The sequence below is a fragment of the Somniosus microcephalus genome, chromosome 2, assembly GCF_052327205.1.
Source record: "Somniosus microcephalus isolate GS21.2 chromosome 2, FLI_Smic_1.0, whole genome shotgun sequence".
Lineage (NCBI taxonomy): Eukaryota > Metazoa > Chordata > Chondrichthyes > Squaliformes > Somniosidae > Somniosus > Somniosus microcephalus.
The window spans coordinates 172,978,117-172,995,155 of record NC_140988.1 but is presented as its reverse complement, the minus strand read 5'-3'; the positions used below and the strand labels follow the sequence as shown (position 1 = coordinate 172,995,155).

Sequence of the window (17,039 nt, the reverse complement as noted above, 5' to 3'; positions counted from 1 at the left end):
CAACGCATGCGCTGAAAACTAGCATTTCTGATCTGTCAAGAATGGCCTTGACAGATCCTCCGGCTGACCTGGAGAAGGGCCTCTGAGGGCGGAGAGTTCCGCTTTTTGGACACCCTCCGCCCTCAGAAAACCCTTACAATTTTTATGCCTGGTAAGGCCTGCTTTTACCAGGATGAGTTGGAAAAAAAGTTAAGAAAAAGTTTTTTCACTGATTTATAATTTTAAATTACTTTTAAAAAAAGGTAAGTTTATTTTTAGCCCCGTTAAAAAACTTTAATTATTTTTTTCAAAAAATTAAATGTTTGTTTAAAATAATTAATTTATTGTAATTTCAAGTCATTTTAAAAATGTGAATTAAAAGAAATATTATTTAAAATTTTACTATGTTTTTGGGGTGATCTCCATTCATATATTTGACAGGTCTTCCTGTCAAGTTTATGAAGGGAGATACCCTTCTGTGATTTGCTCCCCATGATCCCAGGGACGCTGCCAACTACATGCGCCTCTGGGATACGTGGGCCCTACACACTTCAAGTTTGGAGAGGCCCAGGAGCGGAAGTGTGTGCGCCCCGGGAGCCCTCAGGAAAGGGCGTAGATTTTTCCAGATCGCAGGCCTCCGCCCGTGGGAGGCCTGCGATCAGAAAATAAGGGCCATTATGCAGTTTAACTTTCAGTGCATCACACTCAAAGGACAGCAGTTCTAGCACCACTGAAATGGTACCACGTAATTGGGCTCTATATCACTGGGCACTCGTTAAGGAAATTTCACAATTGTGTTTAGGTTTCTTCGTCTTAACTCGGTTTTTAATGGGGCAAATTTTGTCTGATAATAGCATGGAAGATAGCAGAGGCACCAGATATGCAAGAACGTACTTCTGGCAATGCAAGGTTTGTAGATATTTCTAATCTCCAGCTTGACCTTTTATATCATCAAACTGAAAGTGCGCTGAAGGTGAAAAAACATCGCAAGTAGCAAGTGTAGCCAATTTGTACATTGTAAGCATATCTATAATATCCAAAAAAATTATAATTTTGGAACATTAGCAGCTAAAGAGTCACAATAATAAAATGCATCTAATGAAAGGAAAAGGCATTTCCAGTAAATCACAGAGTTTAGTTCTGTTGTCTGGTCGGTGTTTCCTCTTTTTACAATGAGAAAGATTAGTGTCCAAAGTACAGTGAGGAATTCCCCTGTGGGTTAGATGTAAGATCTGGAATTGGATTGTCCTGCAGCTCGTGTGATGCTATCTGCTTGGGAACAACAATAATAAGCACCAAGTTATGTGAGCAAAGACAGTCTGATCATCAATGCTTAATAATCCGACACTGACAATAATGGTTGTGCAAAGATAAAAGGAAGACATTATCAAATGCATGCTAAAGACTTGTTTGGAAGGGCTTTGACATAAAAAATATTGTCCTACTTAAACCTTTAAAATCTACACAAATAATTCACCAATTATCACAACAGATGATCTGCCTGTTGCTGCTGTAAATGATGAGTAAGTTTTGAATATATTTAAAACTGCAAAAGTGAAAGAAGATCTGATTCAGGAGCAGGGAAATCCCCTTTCGCAGAAAGTTTGACAGCTTTCACTTCTGGAGATTAAGCGAAGTGAGTGTAGAGGATCTCAATAAATAGGAGCTCATTGGGCCTCTCTTCAGCAGAACTTCATTCAACAGAGAGAGACTCACTGAGGGAGACGGAAGATCCTTCAGCAGAAATCTATTCAGCAGCACAAAGTCAAAGATGAACAGAGCAGCTACTGTAACGATGCTCATCCTGCTTCTGTGTGCCATTACTGCACAGGGTATGTTGACATTTTGATCTTTTGTTTTATTTCTCATTGCACTGTAGTGTGAAAGGAGTCTAAGCAAAGCTACTGATCTTGTTATACAGGTGCTGTTTAGTTATGTACAAAACAATTAAACTGCTATTGATGTTACATATTATCTATAATGCAATGCTGCTTTGAATACTGAAATTTTAAATCCCCTTTAACCTAAAATGTATTCAACAGTCATCTCCAGATTAATATAAAACTGATCCAAGCAACATTGCTTAGAAACAGAAAAAAATCTATGGCCTCTGGCCAATCAATATTTGATTTCTTTCAATGGATTATAGGTTCACCTCTCTGGATTTTGTAGGTGTGCTGCTAATTAATGTTTCAGGGCAATCTTTCCTGGAAATTAATGCTTGTTGTTTTTGAGAATTAGTTTGGACAGGTACCTAATTTATCATTATAAGCCATGTGTGGAATAAATTTAAATATCTCAACTTTGAAACCAAGTGCCAGGATTCTCTCCATGTCAATCGATAATTAAATCTAATACAATAGCAAAATACTGCGAATGCTGGAAATCTGAAAAAACAGAAAATGAGGAAACACTCAGCAGGTCAGGCAGCATTGTGGAGAGAGAAAAAAAACCTAATTAAATCGAAGGTAAATTAATTTTTTTACAGGTATTCCAATCCCAGGAAACCAAGGACGATGCCTGTGCACTCAGACCAGCTCCGATTTTATCCATCCGAGGCTCATCCAGAGTTTGAAATATATTCCCAGAGGATCGCACTGTGAGACACCGGAGATAATGTGAGTAAATGTGTCAGAACATCAACGTTAACCTTTCACCTTTGTGACATCTATTTAATAAGCTGCGCTCTTTATTCAAAACATGTTGGATCAATCACAGTTTGTTTCTGAGGCAGAGTCGAAGAATTTTCTTGTAATATCTTTACTGAATTCTCACCTTTCAGTGGAAACATCCAATTTCTGTGGATTAGATTTTAAAGGTTCACCTTCTCTTCACAGTGTCACCAAAACAAATGGGAAGAAATCATGTGTGAATCCTGATGCCAAGTGGGTGAAGATTATCATAAAAGCCAAGAAAGGTTGGTGTTTTGTGTTTGTCAGAATTATTTGCATGTGAATAAAAATAAAACCATAACTACGATTTAAATGCATTTATTATTTCAAATTGTATAGAGAAGATGTTAAGGAAAAAGTTGACCAACTATCCAGCCAGTTTTGAGTTATCCATGGTTGCCGGCTCTCAAGATTTGATTTACCATTTACTGCTTCTCCATTATTGTTTAAATGTGCCCAAATCTCCAGTTTTTAAGGCTGACAATCCTCAGCACATTTATAATGGGACTGAAAAGAATTCTTGTACTGGAATTCTGATTAGGGATTCAGGCAAGCACCCAAGGCTGGACCCCCATGAGGGCCCCACTTCCACTGCAGAACAGACCTTTACACCAGGTCACTCTTGCTCCCCCGGCCCCACTCCCTCCTAAATCATGAATCGGAATTGGGGCAAATGGAGATTCCATCCCAATCAGGCTCCGAGGATAATTGATTGCCTGGGGTAGGACCTGGTGTTTCTGCTTCCTGTACAATTTTCTGCACTCTGTGTTGCATTCCTGACTGACTTACACTAGAAGTGCACTGCTGACCCCTGGAAATTCAGGGCCAGTCTCTCTGCTCCCCCTGAATCACTCACATTCAAATTATTATGCAAGGTCAATTAAATCAATTAATTGGTCACAAAATCATATGCATTAGCAATGCTAGTTATCTTGTATTAAAGTTAGGCTTATATTCTATCAATAATATATTAAATATCTGACTTGCGCGCTCCAGCATCACCACTGCAGGAGAATTTAATTACAGGCAGTTTCCATTAGATATAGGAACTTATAATGGAACTTTAAAAATAAGGACAGAGAAAGTCTGAAGTTAAAATAGGTACTGAATTCCATCTGCTCGCCCATGTCCAGTTATCCCTTGCCCTCCAACCCTGCTTCACTTGAAGATAACACATTGTCTGGACTCCCCATGAGACACGCCACAAGAGATCGACTAATATGTCACAATTTTGTTGTTGAAGATATTGTGCACTATATTAAAGTGAATATCAGCAGTTAGTGGTGAAAGATTCCAATTAAAATTACAATTTATTTAATTTTATTTCAGGTGCCAGACAACACAACTGAGAACAGAAGCCACAATGGGCTGGACTTGATTCCACACCTGGGTGACCTGAAGTACAATGAACGTTGCAATGAAGGAAGCTCTGTCCAGGGTGTTAACTTTCTGAGGTCACCTTCTGATAGTTTGTTGGAGCATTTTCTCTTCGTTGTTTTCCTAAAACGATTTCACCGTTTAACTCTGTCACACTGTAATTGTTTATCCACAGTCTAAGAAAACACTCCGATCTTCCGTGTTAAAATTTGTGCCAAGACTTAAGTTTCGTTCACAGGGTGTGATGTGTTTGGTTATTAAGAGTAGACACTACTGTTACAAGTTACTCTGTGACTGAAAATAATTTGTTTACAATGCTCCAAATTATCAACCAGAAAAGGTGCAGGTACAGGAGGAAATATTAATAGATTTATGAACTTGCGGAGGAATCTAACTGAGACAGATAATGTCAGTTGTTAAATGGGTTGCCTGAAACCCCATTTTCCATGGAGATATTGTTCAAAATGAGCTTGTATAATATCTTAATCACACACTTCCTCCTCACCTCTCCACGTTTTGTCTGGAACGAGAGGTTGACAATCATTAAGTGTCCAGATTGGGACAATTATACTTTGATATTTCTATTAAAATAGTCTGGAAGGGGTTGGCAGTGACCAATAATTTAATCAATTAAATAATCTCATTCCTCAATTTTATTACGTGTCGATATAGTGTAATGTTACATTGTTTCAAACTTATTCATAAACCAAATTTGATGGAATTTTCCCATGTCCTGCTGAAATCCTGTTGCTACTTTATGTGATACTATTGATGGCAAGATATTAAAAGACAACAAAATTGTTTGTCGCTAATATTGATGTCATTTTACTGCAGTGTTTATTGGTCACTGACATTTTAACTGAACCCTGGGGATTTCTCTATTAAACATCAGACCTTAGGATCTATCCAAAACTGAAGTTGGTGAGAAGCAAATTCTCAGTAGAAATGAAATCAAGGCTGATCTTAAATGGGGCTGTAGTTGCCCGAAAATGGCATTGGGTCAATTAACGGCCTGTTTATGCTGCAACTCTGGCTGCCGCCTGCCCACTCTCGGCAGGTAATTTAAATAAGCTCTGTTGTGTATAAAGTTCCCACAGTTTCGATAGTAGTGCTCATTATTGTATGATATAAAAAGAAGAAATGGCATTTGTAAATACAACTAATGCCTGTACAGTGATCAGTAAAAGTCTGTTGCTTCAAAAGCACTGTTGAATTTTTCACTGACTGAGTCCAATTGACCAAAAGTCTCATGAAAGAACTGTACGTTGTATCATATAACAGTAAGATTTCTTTAAATGTTTTGTACTTTTTACCTAAAATGTATTTAAGTGATTAAAATAAACTAGATTTCGTATGACGATTGTGTTGTCACTGTTTCTCAATCATCACTGACATAACATAAGAACATAAGAAGTAGGAGCAGGAGTAGGCCATACGGCCCCTCAGGCCTGCTCCGCCATTCAATAGGATCATGGCTGATCCGAATCCAGACTCACGTCCACTTCCCTGCCCTCTCCCCATAACCCCTAATTCCCTTATCTGCTAGGAAACTGTCTATCTCCATTTTAAATTTATTTAATGTTGCAGCTTCCACAGCTCTCTGGGGTAGCAAATTCCATAGATTTACTACCCTCTGAGTGAAGAAGTTTCTCCTCATCTCAGTTTTGAAAGGGCAGCCCCTTATTCTTAGATTATGCCCCCTAGTTCTAGTCTCACCCATCAGTGGAAACATCCTCCCCGCATCCACCCGATCAAGCCCCCTCACAATCTTATATGTTTCGATAAGATCGCCTCTCATTCTTCTGAACTCCAATGAGTAGAGTCCCAACCTACTCAACCTTTCCTCATACGTCAACCCCCTCATCTCCGGAATCAACCGAGTGAACCTTCTCTGAACCGCCTCGAGAGCAAGTATATCTTTTCTCAAATATGGAAACCAAAACTGCACGCAGTATTCCAGGTGTGGCCTCACCAATACCCTGTATAACTGCAGCAAGACTTCCCTGTTGTATGTTCATCCAAAACTCTGCTGCCCGTATCCTAACTCGCACCAAGTCCCATTCACCCATCGCCCCTGTGTTCACTGAGTGCAGTGGCAACATTTAATAATGGTCCTGTGAAGCACCTTGGGATGTTTTACTACTTTAATGGCACTATATAAATGCAACTTCTTGTTGTGTCTCTTGAGTAGATAAGTTTAATGGACTGACTAATAAAGGGCAATCTGTTCAGGGTACACCTTAGAAAACGATTAATATAAAACATAGTACAGCATCTATAGGATAACAATTTTCACATAAACTTGTCTAATGGTTGTATTTTTTAGAAGTTTTAGAGTAGTTTGTGTTATGTCCGTGTATAATCAGACAGAGACTGCGGAGAACGGTACAAACGGTGTTTACTCAACGTGGCTCAGACTGCAACTGAACTGTACAGATTACTACTCAACGTTATATACAGGTGTGGTCACTGCCGGTACTACAGTATACATGAGCTGAAAAAGTAGTTCTCCCCCTTAAAGGTACATACATTACAATTCTTCCCCTTTTAGATTAACAGTACCATAACACTCATTTAACAATTAAATATCAAACTAATTACAATTAACACTTTTAACATGCAACATTAGCTGAAAATAGTCTATTTATAATTTCAGTCTTTGGGGAGGCTTCCTGATCCTTTCTGGATAGCGCCTTTCCCGAGTGGCTTGCTCTTGGTGCGGAGGCGATTCTGGCCCCCTGTCGTCGGTTGGTTCATCAGCTTCCGATGCTACTGTTTCTGGGGTAGATGCTACCTATACGTCGGGTTCATCACCAGGTACGTATGGGCGAGGCATGGGGTTGACTTGTACCTGTGACTCTAGGATCTGTTCAGCATGGCGTCTCACGATGCTCTCCCCAACGTCCACTGTGTACATTAGTGGGCCCTGCCGTGTGCATATCGTTCCTGGCTGCCATTTTTCTGTTCGGTAGTCGCGGGCCAAGACTGCTTGCCCTACATTGAAGCTCCTTGTTGGCTTCTCATGGATGTGCTGGAATTGCTTACTCTCAACATCTCTTCGTACGTTTGGTCTGAGCAAATCCAGGTGAGATCTTAACCTTCGGTTAAAGAACATCATGGCTGGGGCCTGGTTGGTGACTGCATGTGTCGCATTCCGGTAGGCGAACAGGAAATTGTCCACCTTGTGCTGCAGCAGAATGTTGTCATTGTACATAGCCTTTATTGCCTTCTTAAAGGTTTGTACGAACCTCTCAGCCAATCCATTTGTGGCTGGATGACACGGGGCAGATGTGTAATGCCTTACCCCATTCTTTTTCAAGAACCTCCGGAACTCTTCGGACACAAACCGTGGTCCGTTGTCGGAGCAAATCTGTTCTGGCAAGCCATTCCTGGCAAAAATGGTCCGTAGGACTGCAATAGTTTTCTCCGTGGTGGTGGAGGACATTTTCATGACCTCAGGCCATTTCGAATGCGCATCCATGGCTATTAAAAACATTGAGTCCATGAATGGACCAGCAAAATCAATATGCACCCGTTGCCATGAAGATGAGGGCCACTCCCATGGGTGTAGAGGGGCCTGTGGTGGTGCATTTTGGACTTTCTGGCATCCTGAGCAGCTCTTGGTCAGGTCCTCGATTTGTTTATCGATTCCCGGCCACCACACATAAGCCCTGGCTAGGCTTTTCATTCTTACCCCTCCCAGATGACCCTCATGAAGCTCATTGAGCACTCTATCCCTTAACTTGGGTGGAATTACCACTCGGGGTCCACACATCAAGGACCCCTGGCACACTGACAGCTGTTCTCTCCTTGTTGAGAATGCTGGCAACAGTGAGTCGCCATGTGCTGGCCATCCCTTCACCGTCAAATCATATACCCGAGACAGTGTCGGGTCATTTCGGGTTTCCTTTTCGATACAAGCGTTAGTTACCGGTAGTTATTCAACGATAGTCGAATGGAATATTTCGACAGGATCCACTGCTGGTGCTTCCTCCGCAGTAGGCAGTGGGTGGCGTGATAGCCCATCAGCATTTCCATGCTGTTTCGTGCCCTTATATTCAATTTCATAGTGGTGCGCCCCTAGAAAAAGTGACCATCTTTGTAGTCGTTGCGCAGTCATCACCGGAACGCCCTTCTTTGGATTAAAAATGGTGACAAGAGGCTGGTGATCAGTCAGCAAGGTGAATTTCTGCCCGTGCAGATAGTGATTGAACTTTTTCACTCCCCACACTAGGGTGAGGGTCTCCCTGTCAATCTGGGTGTAGTTATGCTTGGCTGAGGTTAGTGATCGTGACGCAAAGGCTATTGGCCTCTCTGAGCCGTCCGAGAATTCGTGAGACAGCACCGCTCCAATGCCGTAGGGTGACGCATCACATGCCAACCGAATTGGTAATGCTGGGTTGTAATGGGCCAATGCCTCTGTCAATGTGATTAGTGGTTTGCTCTTCTGGAAAGCTCGTCTACATTCGTCACTCCACTTCCATGGCACCCCAGTTTGCAGTAGGGTGTTCAGTGGGTGTAGTATTGCAGACAAATTTGGCAAGAACTTATGGTGGTAGTTTACCAGCCCGAGGAACGACTGCAGTTGTGACACATTTTCCGGTGCTGGAGCCTTGACTACAGCCTCAATCTTCGCTGGGGGCTTATGTAACCCCTCTTTATCGATAACGTGGCCACAATACGAGATCTGTTTTCTAAAAAACTCGCATTTGGGGCGGTTAGCTCGGAGCCCATATTCCTGCAATCTAGTGAGCACCTGCTCCAGGTTGGCAAGGTGATCACTGTCATTTTCGCCTGCGACCAGGATGTCGTCCAAATAACACTGGGCCCCTGGGATCCCTTGCAGGACTTGTTCCATTGCCCTCTGCCAAATAGCCGGAGCTGATGCTACCCTGAATACCAGCCGGTTGTAGTGGTAGAGACCTTTATGGGTGTTGATTGTGAGGTATTTTTTTGATGCTTCTTCTACCTCCATTTGCAGATACGCCTGGGCCAGATCAATCTTAGTGAAGCGTTTCCCTCCAGATAGTGAGGCGAAAATATCTTCAATCCGCGGATGTGGATATTGTACGGTGTGAAGGATCAGGTTCACTGTTACCTTAAAGTCCCCACAGATGCGAACCTTCCTTGGTTCCCCAGGCATGCTGCTCAACGACTTTTTCATCACAGGGACGATGGGTGTAGCCCACTCGCTCCAGTCTACCTTGGACAGTACACCTGAATGTTCCAGACTCTCCAGCTCTGCTTCGACGGCTGGGCGGATCGCATAAGGTACAGGTCTGGCCTTAAAAAATTTTGGACTTGCGTTTTCTTCAATTTTAATCATCGCTGTCATGCCTTTTAGTGTTCTGAGTCCTTGCTGGAACACTTCTTTCACGTCAGTTAGGATCTTTGACAGTCGCCCAGGTGTGACGTCGTCATCCTTTTTGTCAGCCACAGTCAGTGCCTGTATGGAATGCCAATCCAGTTGTATTTTCCGGATCCATTCACGTCCCAGTAATGGTGGTCCTCCATCTTGCAATACATACAGGTCTAGTTTTGGTGTTTCCTTACCGTTATATATAACGGTCACCCTTATTTTTCCTTTGGGGTAGACTTTTTGCCCCGTGTACGTCTTCAAAATAATTTTTGTGTCTCTCAAGGGTATGTGTGAGAATAGCCGCTCATAGTCCCATCGGTTTATGGCTGTTAGGGCTGATCCTGTGTCCAATTCCATCTTTACCTGGACTCCTGCTATCTTGAGAGTGACCCAAATGCTTCAGTGATCCTCTGTTGTGATCACATTATGTAGCTTCAGACAACTCAGTTCCCTGCTTTCGGAGTCGTTATCACTCTTTTGTTCGTCTGAACTATTCTCCGTTATCTTATGTACCTTCTTGTATTTTCCTTTGGTCGGTTTCTTATTGCTGGTTTTCTTTCCCGACCTGCAGACTCGTGCTATGTGTCCTACTTTTCCACACTGTCTGCACACTTTGTCTTTGAACCAGCAATCACTCTGGTTGTGTGTTGTTCTGCCGCAGCGATAGCACTTCTCTGTTCCATATGACATTTCGTTTGTGCCATATTCTTGCGATCTCTGTTGTATCTCTGCAGCGCCCTGTGCTGCTGCTTCATATGATACCGCAATGCTGAAAGCCTTTTCCAGCGTAAGGTCCTTTTCAGATAAAAGCCGTTTCTGGGTTCCTTCACTTTGAAGCCCACACACAAACTTGTCCCTTAAAGTATCTGCTAGTCCCGTTCCAAACTGGCAGTGTTTCGATAGCTTGCGCAGTTCAGTTAAATACTCAGCATTACTTTCATCTTTATGCTGGTTCCTTTTGTGAAACTTAAATCTTTCTGCTATCAGCAGCGGTGTGGGGTTTAAGTGGTCCTGTAGGATTGACACTATGTTTTCAAAATCCTTTTCTACTGGCTTCTCTGGGATTACTAGGTTTCGTAGTAAGCCATACGTTTTTGCACCCATTGAATTCAACAATACCAGCGCTTTCTTGTCATCTGGCACTTCATTCGCCTTGCAGTATACTTCTATGCGTTCGACATATGTCGTCCAATCTTCGATTTCATTGTGGAACGCTGTGATACTGCCACTTTTCGGCATTTTTGGGTGTGGTTAGACTGGCTTAAAATGGCATCTCCCGTGCTGTCCTTTCTTCCCCGCTGCGGCTTAAAATGGCATCTCCCACGCTGCTGCCAACGCCGCTCTCGGCGGTCCTCGTGGCAAATGGCGACGCCCTGTGGGTTTCGCGCGCTGCTCCTGCGCTGCTGCCAACGCCGCTCTCTGCGGTCCTCGTGGCAATGGCAGCGCCTCGGGTTTTCCTGCGCGCCTCTCTCCCCCGTTGATGCTGCTCGGCCCTTGAACACCGGCTGCGCTCTGCTCTCTCTCGTCTCTCTCCCCTGTTGACGCCGCTCGGTCCTGAACACCGGCTGCGCCCTGTGCGCTCTGCCCTCTCTCTCTCCCCCGTCGATGCTGCTCGGCCTTTTTCTGTGCCGCTCGGTCGGGCTTTAGCCCGCCGCTATCCGGGAATGGTCTGCGCAGTACCTGTTGCCAGCCGGTTTCGCTGGACCACCGTGACTGGAAAGCCAAGCCTGGCTCTCGACAGCCTCCCCTGTGATGCTCAAATCTCCGCTGGATGACTGGGCGGTTGCCCGTGGTCAACGCCCGTGCTTCTGGACTCGACCTTCTTTCACTGTTCTCCAGGAGTGAATCCCTGGGAGGTGATGCAGAGTTGCATGTAGGTTCGAATCTGCGTCGTCGCCACTGTTATGACCGTGTATAATCAGACACAGACTGCGGAGAACGGTACAAACGGTGTTTACTCAACGTGGCTCAGACTGCAACTGAACTGTACAGATTACTACTCAACGTTATATACAGGTGTGGTCACTGCCATTACTACAGTATACATGAGCTGTAATAAGTAGTTCTCCCCCTTAAAGATACATACATTACAGTTTGTGTTACAGTTCAGAATATTTATGCAAAAAGTATAATGCAATTGCAGTCAAGAATGAATCATAAGAACATAAGAAGTAGGAGCAGGAGTAGGCCATACGGCCCCTCGGGCCTGCTCCGCCATTCAATAGGATCATGGCTGATCCGAACCTAGACTCACGTCCACTTCCCTGCCCACTCCCCGTAACCCCTAATTCCCTTATCAGCTAGGAAACTGTCTATCTCCGTTTTAAATTTATTTAATGTCGCAGCTTCCACAGCTCTCTGAGGTAGCAAATTCCATAGATTTACTACACTCTGAGTGAAGAAATTTCTCCTCATCTCAGTTTTGAAAGGGCAGCCCCTTATTCTAAGCTTATGCCCCCTAGTTCTAGTCTCACCCATCAGTGGAAACATCCTCCCCGCATCCACCTGATCAAGCCCCCTCACAATCTTATATGTTTCGATAAGATCGCCTCTCATTCTTCTGAATTCCAATGAGTAGAGTCCCAACCGACTCAACCTTTCCTCATAAGTCAACCCCCTCATCTGTGGAATCATCCGAGTGAACCTTCTCTGAACTGCCTCGGGTGCAAGTATATCTTTTCTTAAATATGGAAACCAAAACTGTACGCAGTATTCCAGGTGTGGCCTCACCAGTACCCTGTATAACTGAAGCAAGACTTCCCTGCTTTTATACTCCATCCCCTTGCAATAAAAGCCAAGATTCCATTGGCCTTACCGATCACCTGCTGTACCTGCATACTAACCTTCTGTGTTTAATGCACCAGGACCCCCAGATCCCTTTGTACTGTAGCACTTTGCAGTTTCTCTCCATTTAGATAATAACTTGCTCTTTGATTTTTTCTGCCAAAGTGCATAACCTCACACTTTCCAACATTATATTCCATCTGCCAAATTTCTGCCCACTCACTTAGCCTGTCTATGTCCTTTTGCAGGTTTTTTATGTCCTCCTCACTCACTGCTTTCCCTCCCATCTTTGTATCGTCGGCAAACTTGGATATGTTGCATTGGGTCCCCTCCTCCAAATCGTTAATATAGATTGTAAAGAGTTGGGGTCCCAACACCAACCCCTGCGGAACACCACTAGTTACTGATTGCCAACCCGAGAATGAACCATTTATCCCAACTCTCTGTTTTCTGTTAGATAGCCAATCTTCCACCCATGCCAGTATATTACCCCCAATCCTGTGATTTTTTATCTTGTGCAGTAATCTTTTGTGTGGCACCTTGTCAAATGCCTTTTGGAAGTCCAAATACACCACATCCACTGGTTCCCCTTTATCCACCCTGTTTGTTACGTCCTCAAAGAATTCAAGCAAATTTGTCAAACATGACTTCCCCTTCATAAAACCATGCTGACTCTGTCCGATTAAATTATGCTTATCCAAATGTCCTGTTACTGCTTCCTTAATAATGGATTCCAACATTTTACCAACCACAGATTCTCGACACCGGACTTAGGTACAGGTAGCGATACAGAATACGAGTGGACAAGTGAATTGATACAAGAAAAACCGTAAACTTTATTGAGAACAAGATAAAAATTACAATACTAGCAAGTTACTGTAGATACAGGTTTATCACTTAAAGAGTACACTTAAATGGGAATGGGGAATACACGGCACATCGAGGGAAACAACACACACTAATAAAATCCCTTTAACCCTTATTCCCACCTGTAATCCCTGACTAGATTAATCTATGAGGGGCCAGAATTTCATGCTCACCAATATTAAGATCTGTTGCGGTTAAAAACGGTTGAAGGTTTTGGGTTCACTCCTTGTGCTCTCTGTGGCCTGCCGACGTCACATGGTTCCAGGACGCTGCAAGGGTGCCGTCCAGGTAAAATACCCCAATATTAAAGTCTCTGCCTGGGTATTTTACCTCGCAGGGACGGGCTCCTCCTCAGGTGATGCTCTTCCTTGGTTGATCCTGTTGGGTTGAGTAAGCTGGACTGAGGGCCCGTTTATTCGAAGCCCCACTCAGTCTTCTTCTTATAACCCGCCCTGGTTGTAATCTGGCAGCGAGTTCAGAGGCAGGAGGCAAGGGCAAGAGGCAAGAGAGAGAGAGCGTGGCTCCCCAATGGGCCCATAGTTATACCCCCATCAGGAGCCCTTATCTGCACGCCAAATCAGTTCCGTCCTTTGTCTGTTTTGGGCGGGCTCGTTGAATATAATTACATCCATCTAAGTTAACTGGCTGTGGATAGCCGTTTATCGCACCCGTTAGCCGTGATGTCCTGTAGCACTGTTATTAACGCCTTTTAATCGGCCTGCCCAGCCTTGATGGCTCCCTTGAGCTATTTCTGATTATCTATGCACACAACCTGATGGCCTCTTGTTTTGGCCTAATGTTTCTGGCTGACGTAATGCGTATTCAGTGATTACATTAACTGTCTGGTTTGTCCCAACACAAAAGGTCCTTTTCGCAGAAATGCATTTTAAACTGCCTGCCTGTCTGAACTGCAGAGTTCAGGCTTTTAAAATCTTACAGGCTTTCTGCTACGAGGCACGGACGGCATCTTGGGTACCCTTTTTGATTTAAAAAGTTCACGCAGGGTCCCGTTTATTAATAACAGCCTTCGGGGAAATGCAGAAATTTTGCAAATCTTACAGTCCTCTCCAGCCCCTCTCTCTCACTCATTCACTGCAGTGGCCGTCCCTGTCCTTCACACCAGGGAAGGGCTCGGGGTGAAGGCAGCCGCACTGAGTGTGGCCTACACTTCATCCGGCAAAAAGTCCACTCCCATAAGTAAGTTCTCATACACTATGAAACTGAAATCTGACCTCACATCACTTCAGAAAATGAACAAAATTAGCCATGTCAGATACTGTTGTGGCACGCGAACCTAGAAAACTGGTTTATTCACGAACAGCATTACAGGTTTGGCATCCTGAATTTGGCAACCTCGGGACCGAGGCTGAGCTGGTTTTCGTGTTTTTCTGGACTTCGGAACGTGTTTCTGATGTCTGAAGTCCGGAAATATCACAACCTGGCTCGGGCGTTTCCCGACTTCGGACATCAGGCACACGTTCTGAGTCTGGAAATGCCTGGGCCAAGTTGCGATATTTCCGGTTTTTGGACGTCACCTTGTAGTTCTTCTCCTCGCAGGCCTTGTAGTCTTCGCTTCTTCGCAACGCATGGTAAGCCTCCCTCTCTTGTTTTTGCAACGCAGTACTCTGTAACTGTACTTAATGTGAGCTTCCCGGCCTGTATCTTTTGCTACCATCTTCAAATTTGAAAAGGAATTTACAGTACACAAAGCATGAAATATAATAAAGGTTTTTATTTGTAAAACAGTTAAGTTATGAAATATAAAACAGTAAATTAAGGCTTTAATTTGTTAAACAGTGTAAAAATAAACAGGTACAGTTACAATTGGCTGGAGGTTCTGCTTGAGGTAGAGGGCTCAGCTATGATGTCTGGGGCTGATGATGGGCCAGCAATAGGATTATCAAATGTGGAAATTACTGGTGTAGTTGCACGCTGTAGGTCTTGGGTCTTCTGTTGCGACATCTTTTGAAAGATGTTTAATATTGTTGTTTGTTTAAATAATTTGGGCTTTTCTTTCACTAATCTTTCCCGAATTCTGTAGACCTGCAGTATTTATTCTTCACTTATGAATCTTTGTTGCTCTAAGGCGTGAATTAATTCTTGACAAAGATTGATTGTTTTGTCAATCGGCACTTTTTCGACTTGATCACAGGCATCACCATCATCCTCACTGCTTTCATCCTTTTCTTCTGGATGCAAAACCCTCTGCATGATTTCTTCATCTGTCACTGCATGCACAATGGGAGCATCGTTGTCTATGTCCATGACTTCTGCGACATCGTCCTCATTCAATTCCTGCACAGCTTTGCAAGTCAGCCCTTTTGCATAATCTAAAAGTTGAACAATCATTGCTTTCTCCCTGGACACACGAAAGCCTTGAATGTCCTGAGGAGCATCATCAGCATCATCATCAGCAAACATAGTTGATGGCCAGATGTTGTGCCAAGCATTGACCAAGGTGTCTGTAGTTACCAAGTTCCATGCATCCGCAGCTGTCCATATGGCGTCCTTGATAGAGAAAGCTTTTGATAATGCTTTTATTCCCAAGCCTGTATTCACAGCATTAAGTAAAGACCTCATAAACTTGTTTTTGTACAGATACTTCATCGATCTCAAAATTCCTTGGTCCATTGGCTGTATCAGTGATGTGACATTTGGAGGTGAGTAGATTCCATGGACATTATCCTTTAACAAAAGCTCAGCATTGGGATGTGCTGAGCAATTGTCTAGCAGCAAGTATATTTTGCAGTTTTCCTCAAGGCCAGCTTCCGTGCGATGAGCACACGCCTGAGGGACAAAATTCTTCTCAAACCAGTTCAGAAAGATTACCTTGGTTACCCATGCTTTCCTATTGGCATAATAATGCACTGGCAATACTCTCAAACACTTGAAACATATTGGACGCTGGCTTCTTCCAATGGCCATAAGTTTACACTTATGTGTCCCAGCCACATTTGCAGCAGCAAGCACAATCAACCTATCCTTGGCATCTTTAATACCCGCTGGCTGTGTTCCTTCTGCTGCTGCTGATGTCTTTCGCGGTACTGAAGAGATCGCAAAGTCTCTGTTTGAAGAATGGATTCAGTCGAGAATATTTTGTGGACCTTATGGGATTTTTCTGAGGGTGTGTTCCCTGTGGTGGGATCGTCCTGTGCAGATGCGTGGGGGACTGGTTTATTAAAACTCCAGAGAACGCATGGCAGTTGGCTGTGACAAAAGAACTGTCAGTCATCCGGAATGTATGGGGTCGCCCGACAGTCCTGGGAAAATGAAGGGGGCCATTGACGAAGGGGCTGAGAACCCTGAGGTACCCATTAAACTTGAACCTATTAGAAAGCCACTCTAATATGCAAAAGCACTTCTCACTCCATCTCAGAAGAGAAGCAGAACATTGAACCCACTAGTCTAGCCAGCCGAAGAGGAGCCAGTTTTTCCCAACACAAAGACCGAAGATATGTCCCAGACTTAGGGCCATTAGACCAATCACAGAATACTCATGGGTCTGATGATGACCCATCACTGATTAAGCAGGAGTGCTTAGAAACAAAGGGATTTTAAAGGTTGGCGGGAAAGATAGGGGTAGCCAAACTCCTATAAAGATAGATCCTATTCCACCATTCTCTCTCTTGCTCCCGCTCCACCAAGATTGATCTAACAAGAAGTACCAGAGGAAGAAGCCATTGAGCGGAGCGATCGAGACCGACTGTGTGTGGTGGTAAGCATGGTCTCGAGTGTCCCAAGCCAGTAACCCGATGTCCCAGGCGAGCTGGGTGAGCTGTAAGAGCTCAGAGTTTTTCTCAGAAGTGAAGTTTTTGGGCTATTCCGGGGTGGAAGCTTCATTCAGTTCAGCCAGGCGAAGGGGCTTATGTGACTGGGTAATTCGTTGGTAGGAGTGGCGTTCGAATCCACCATAGCAACAAGGGAATGACTGCATGTTATAGTCCCCAGTTGTGTACTGTATGTATGTTGTTTGTAACCTGGATCTTATTCTCCACAGAGAC

The 17,039-nt window shown here is 43.8% G+C and overlaps 1 protein-coding gene across 1 annotated transcript; it reads left to right on the top strand.

Moving 5' to 3' along the window:
- Positions 1 to 1,409: 1,409 nt before the first annotated feature.
- Positions 1,410 to 5,385, top strand: LOC147123117 (interleukin-8-like). Its single transcript, XM_085966819.1, has 4 exons — positions 1,410 to 1,811; positions 2,468 to 2,597; positions 2,817 to 2,896; positions 3,981 to 5,385. The coding sequence occupies exons 1-4, from the start codon at positions 1,751 to 1,753 to the stop codon at positions 3,998 to 4,000; spliced, it is 291 nt and encodes a 96-aa protein (XP_085822945.1). The 5' UTR covers positions 1,410 to 1,750; the 3' UTR covers positions 4,001 to 5,385.
- Positions 5,386 to 17,039: the final 11,654 nt, after the last annotated feature.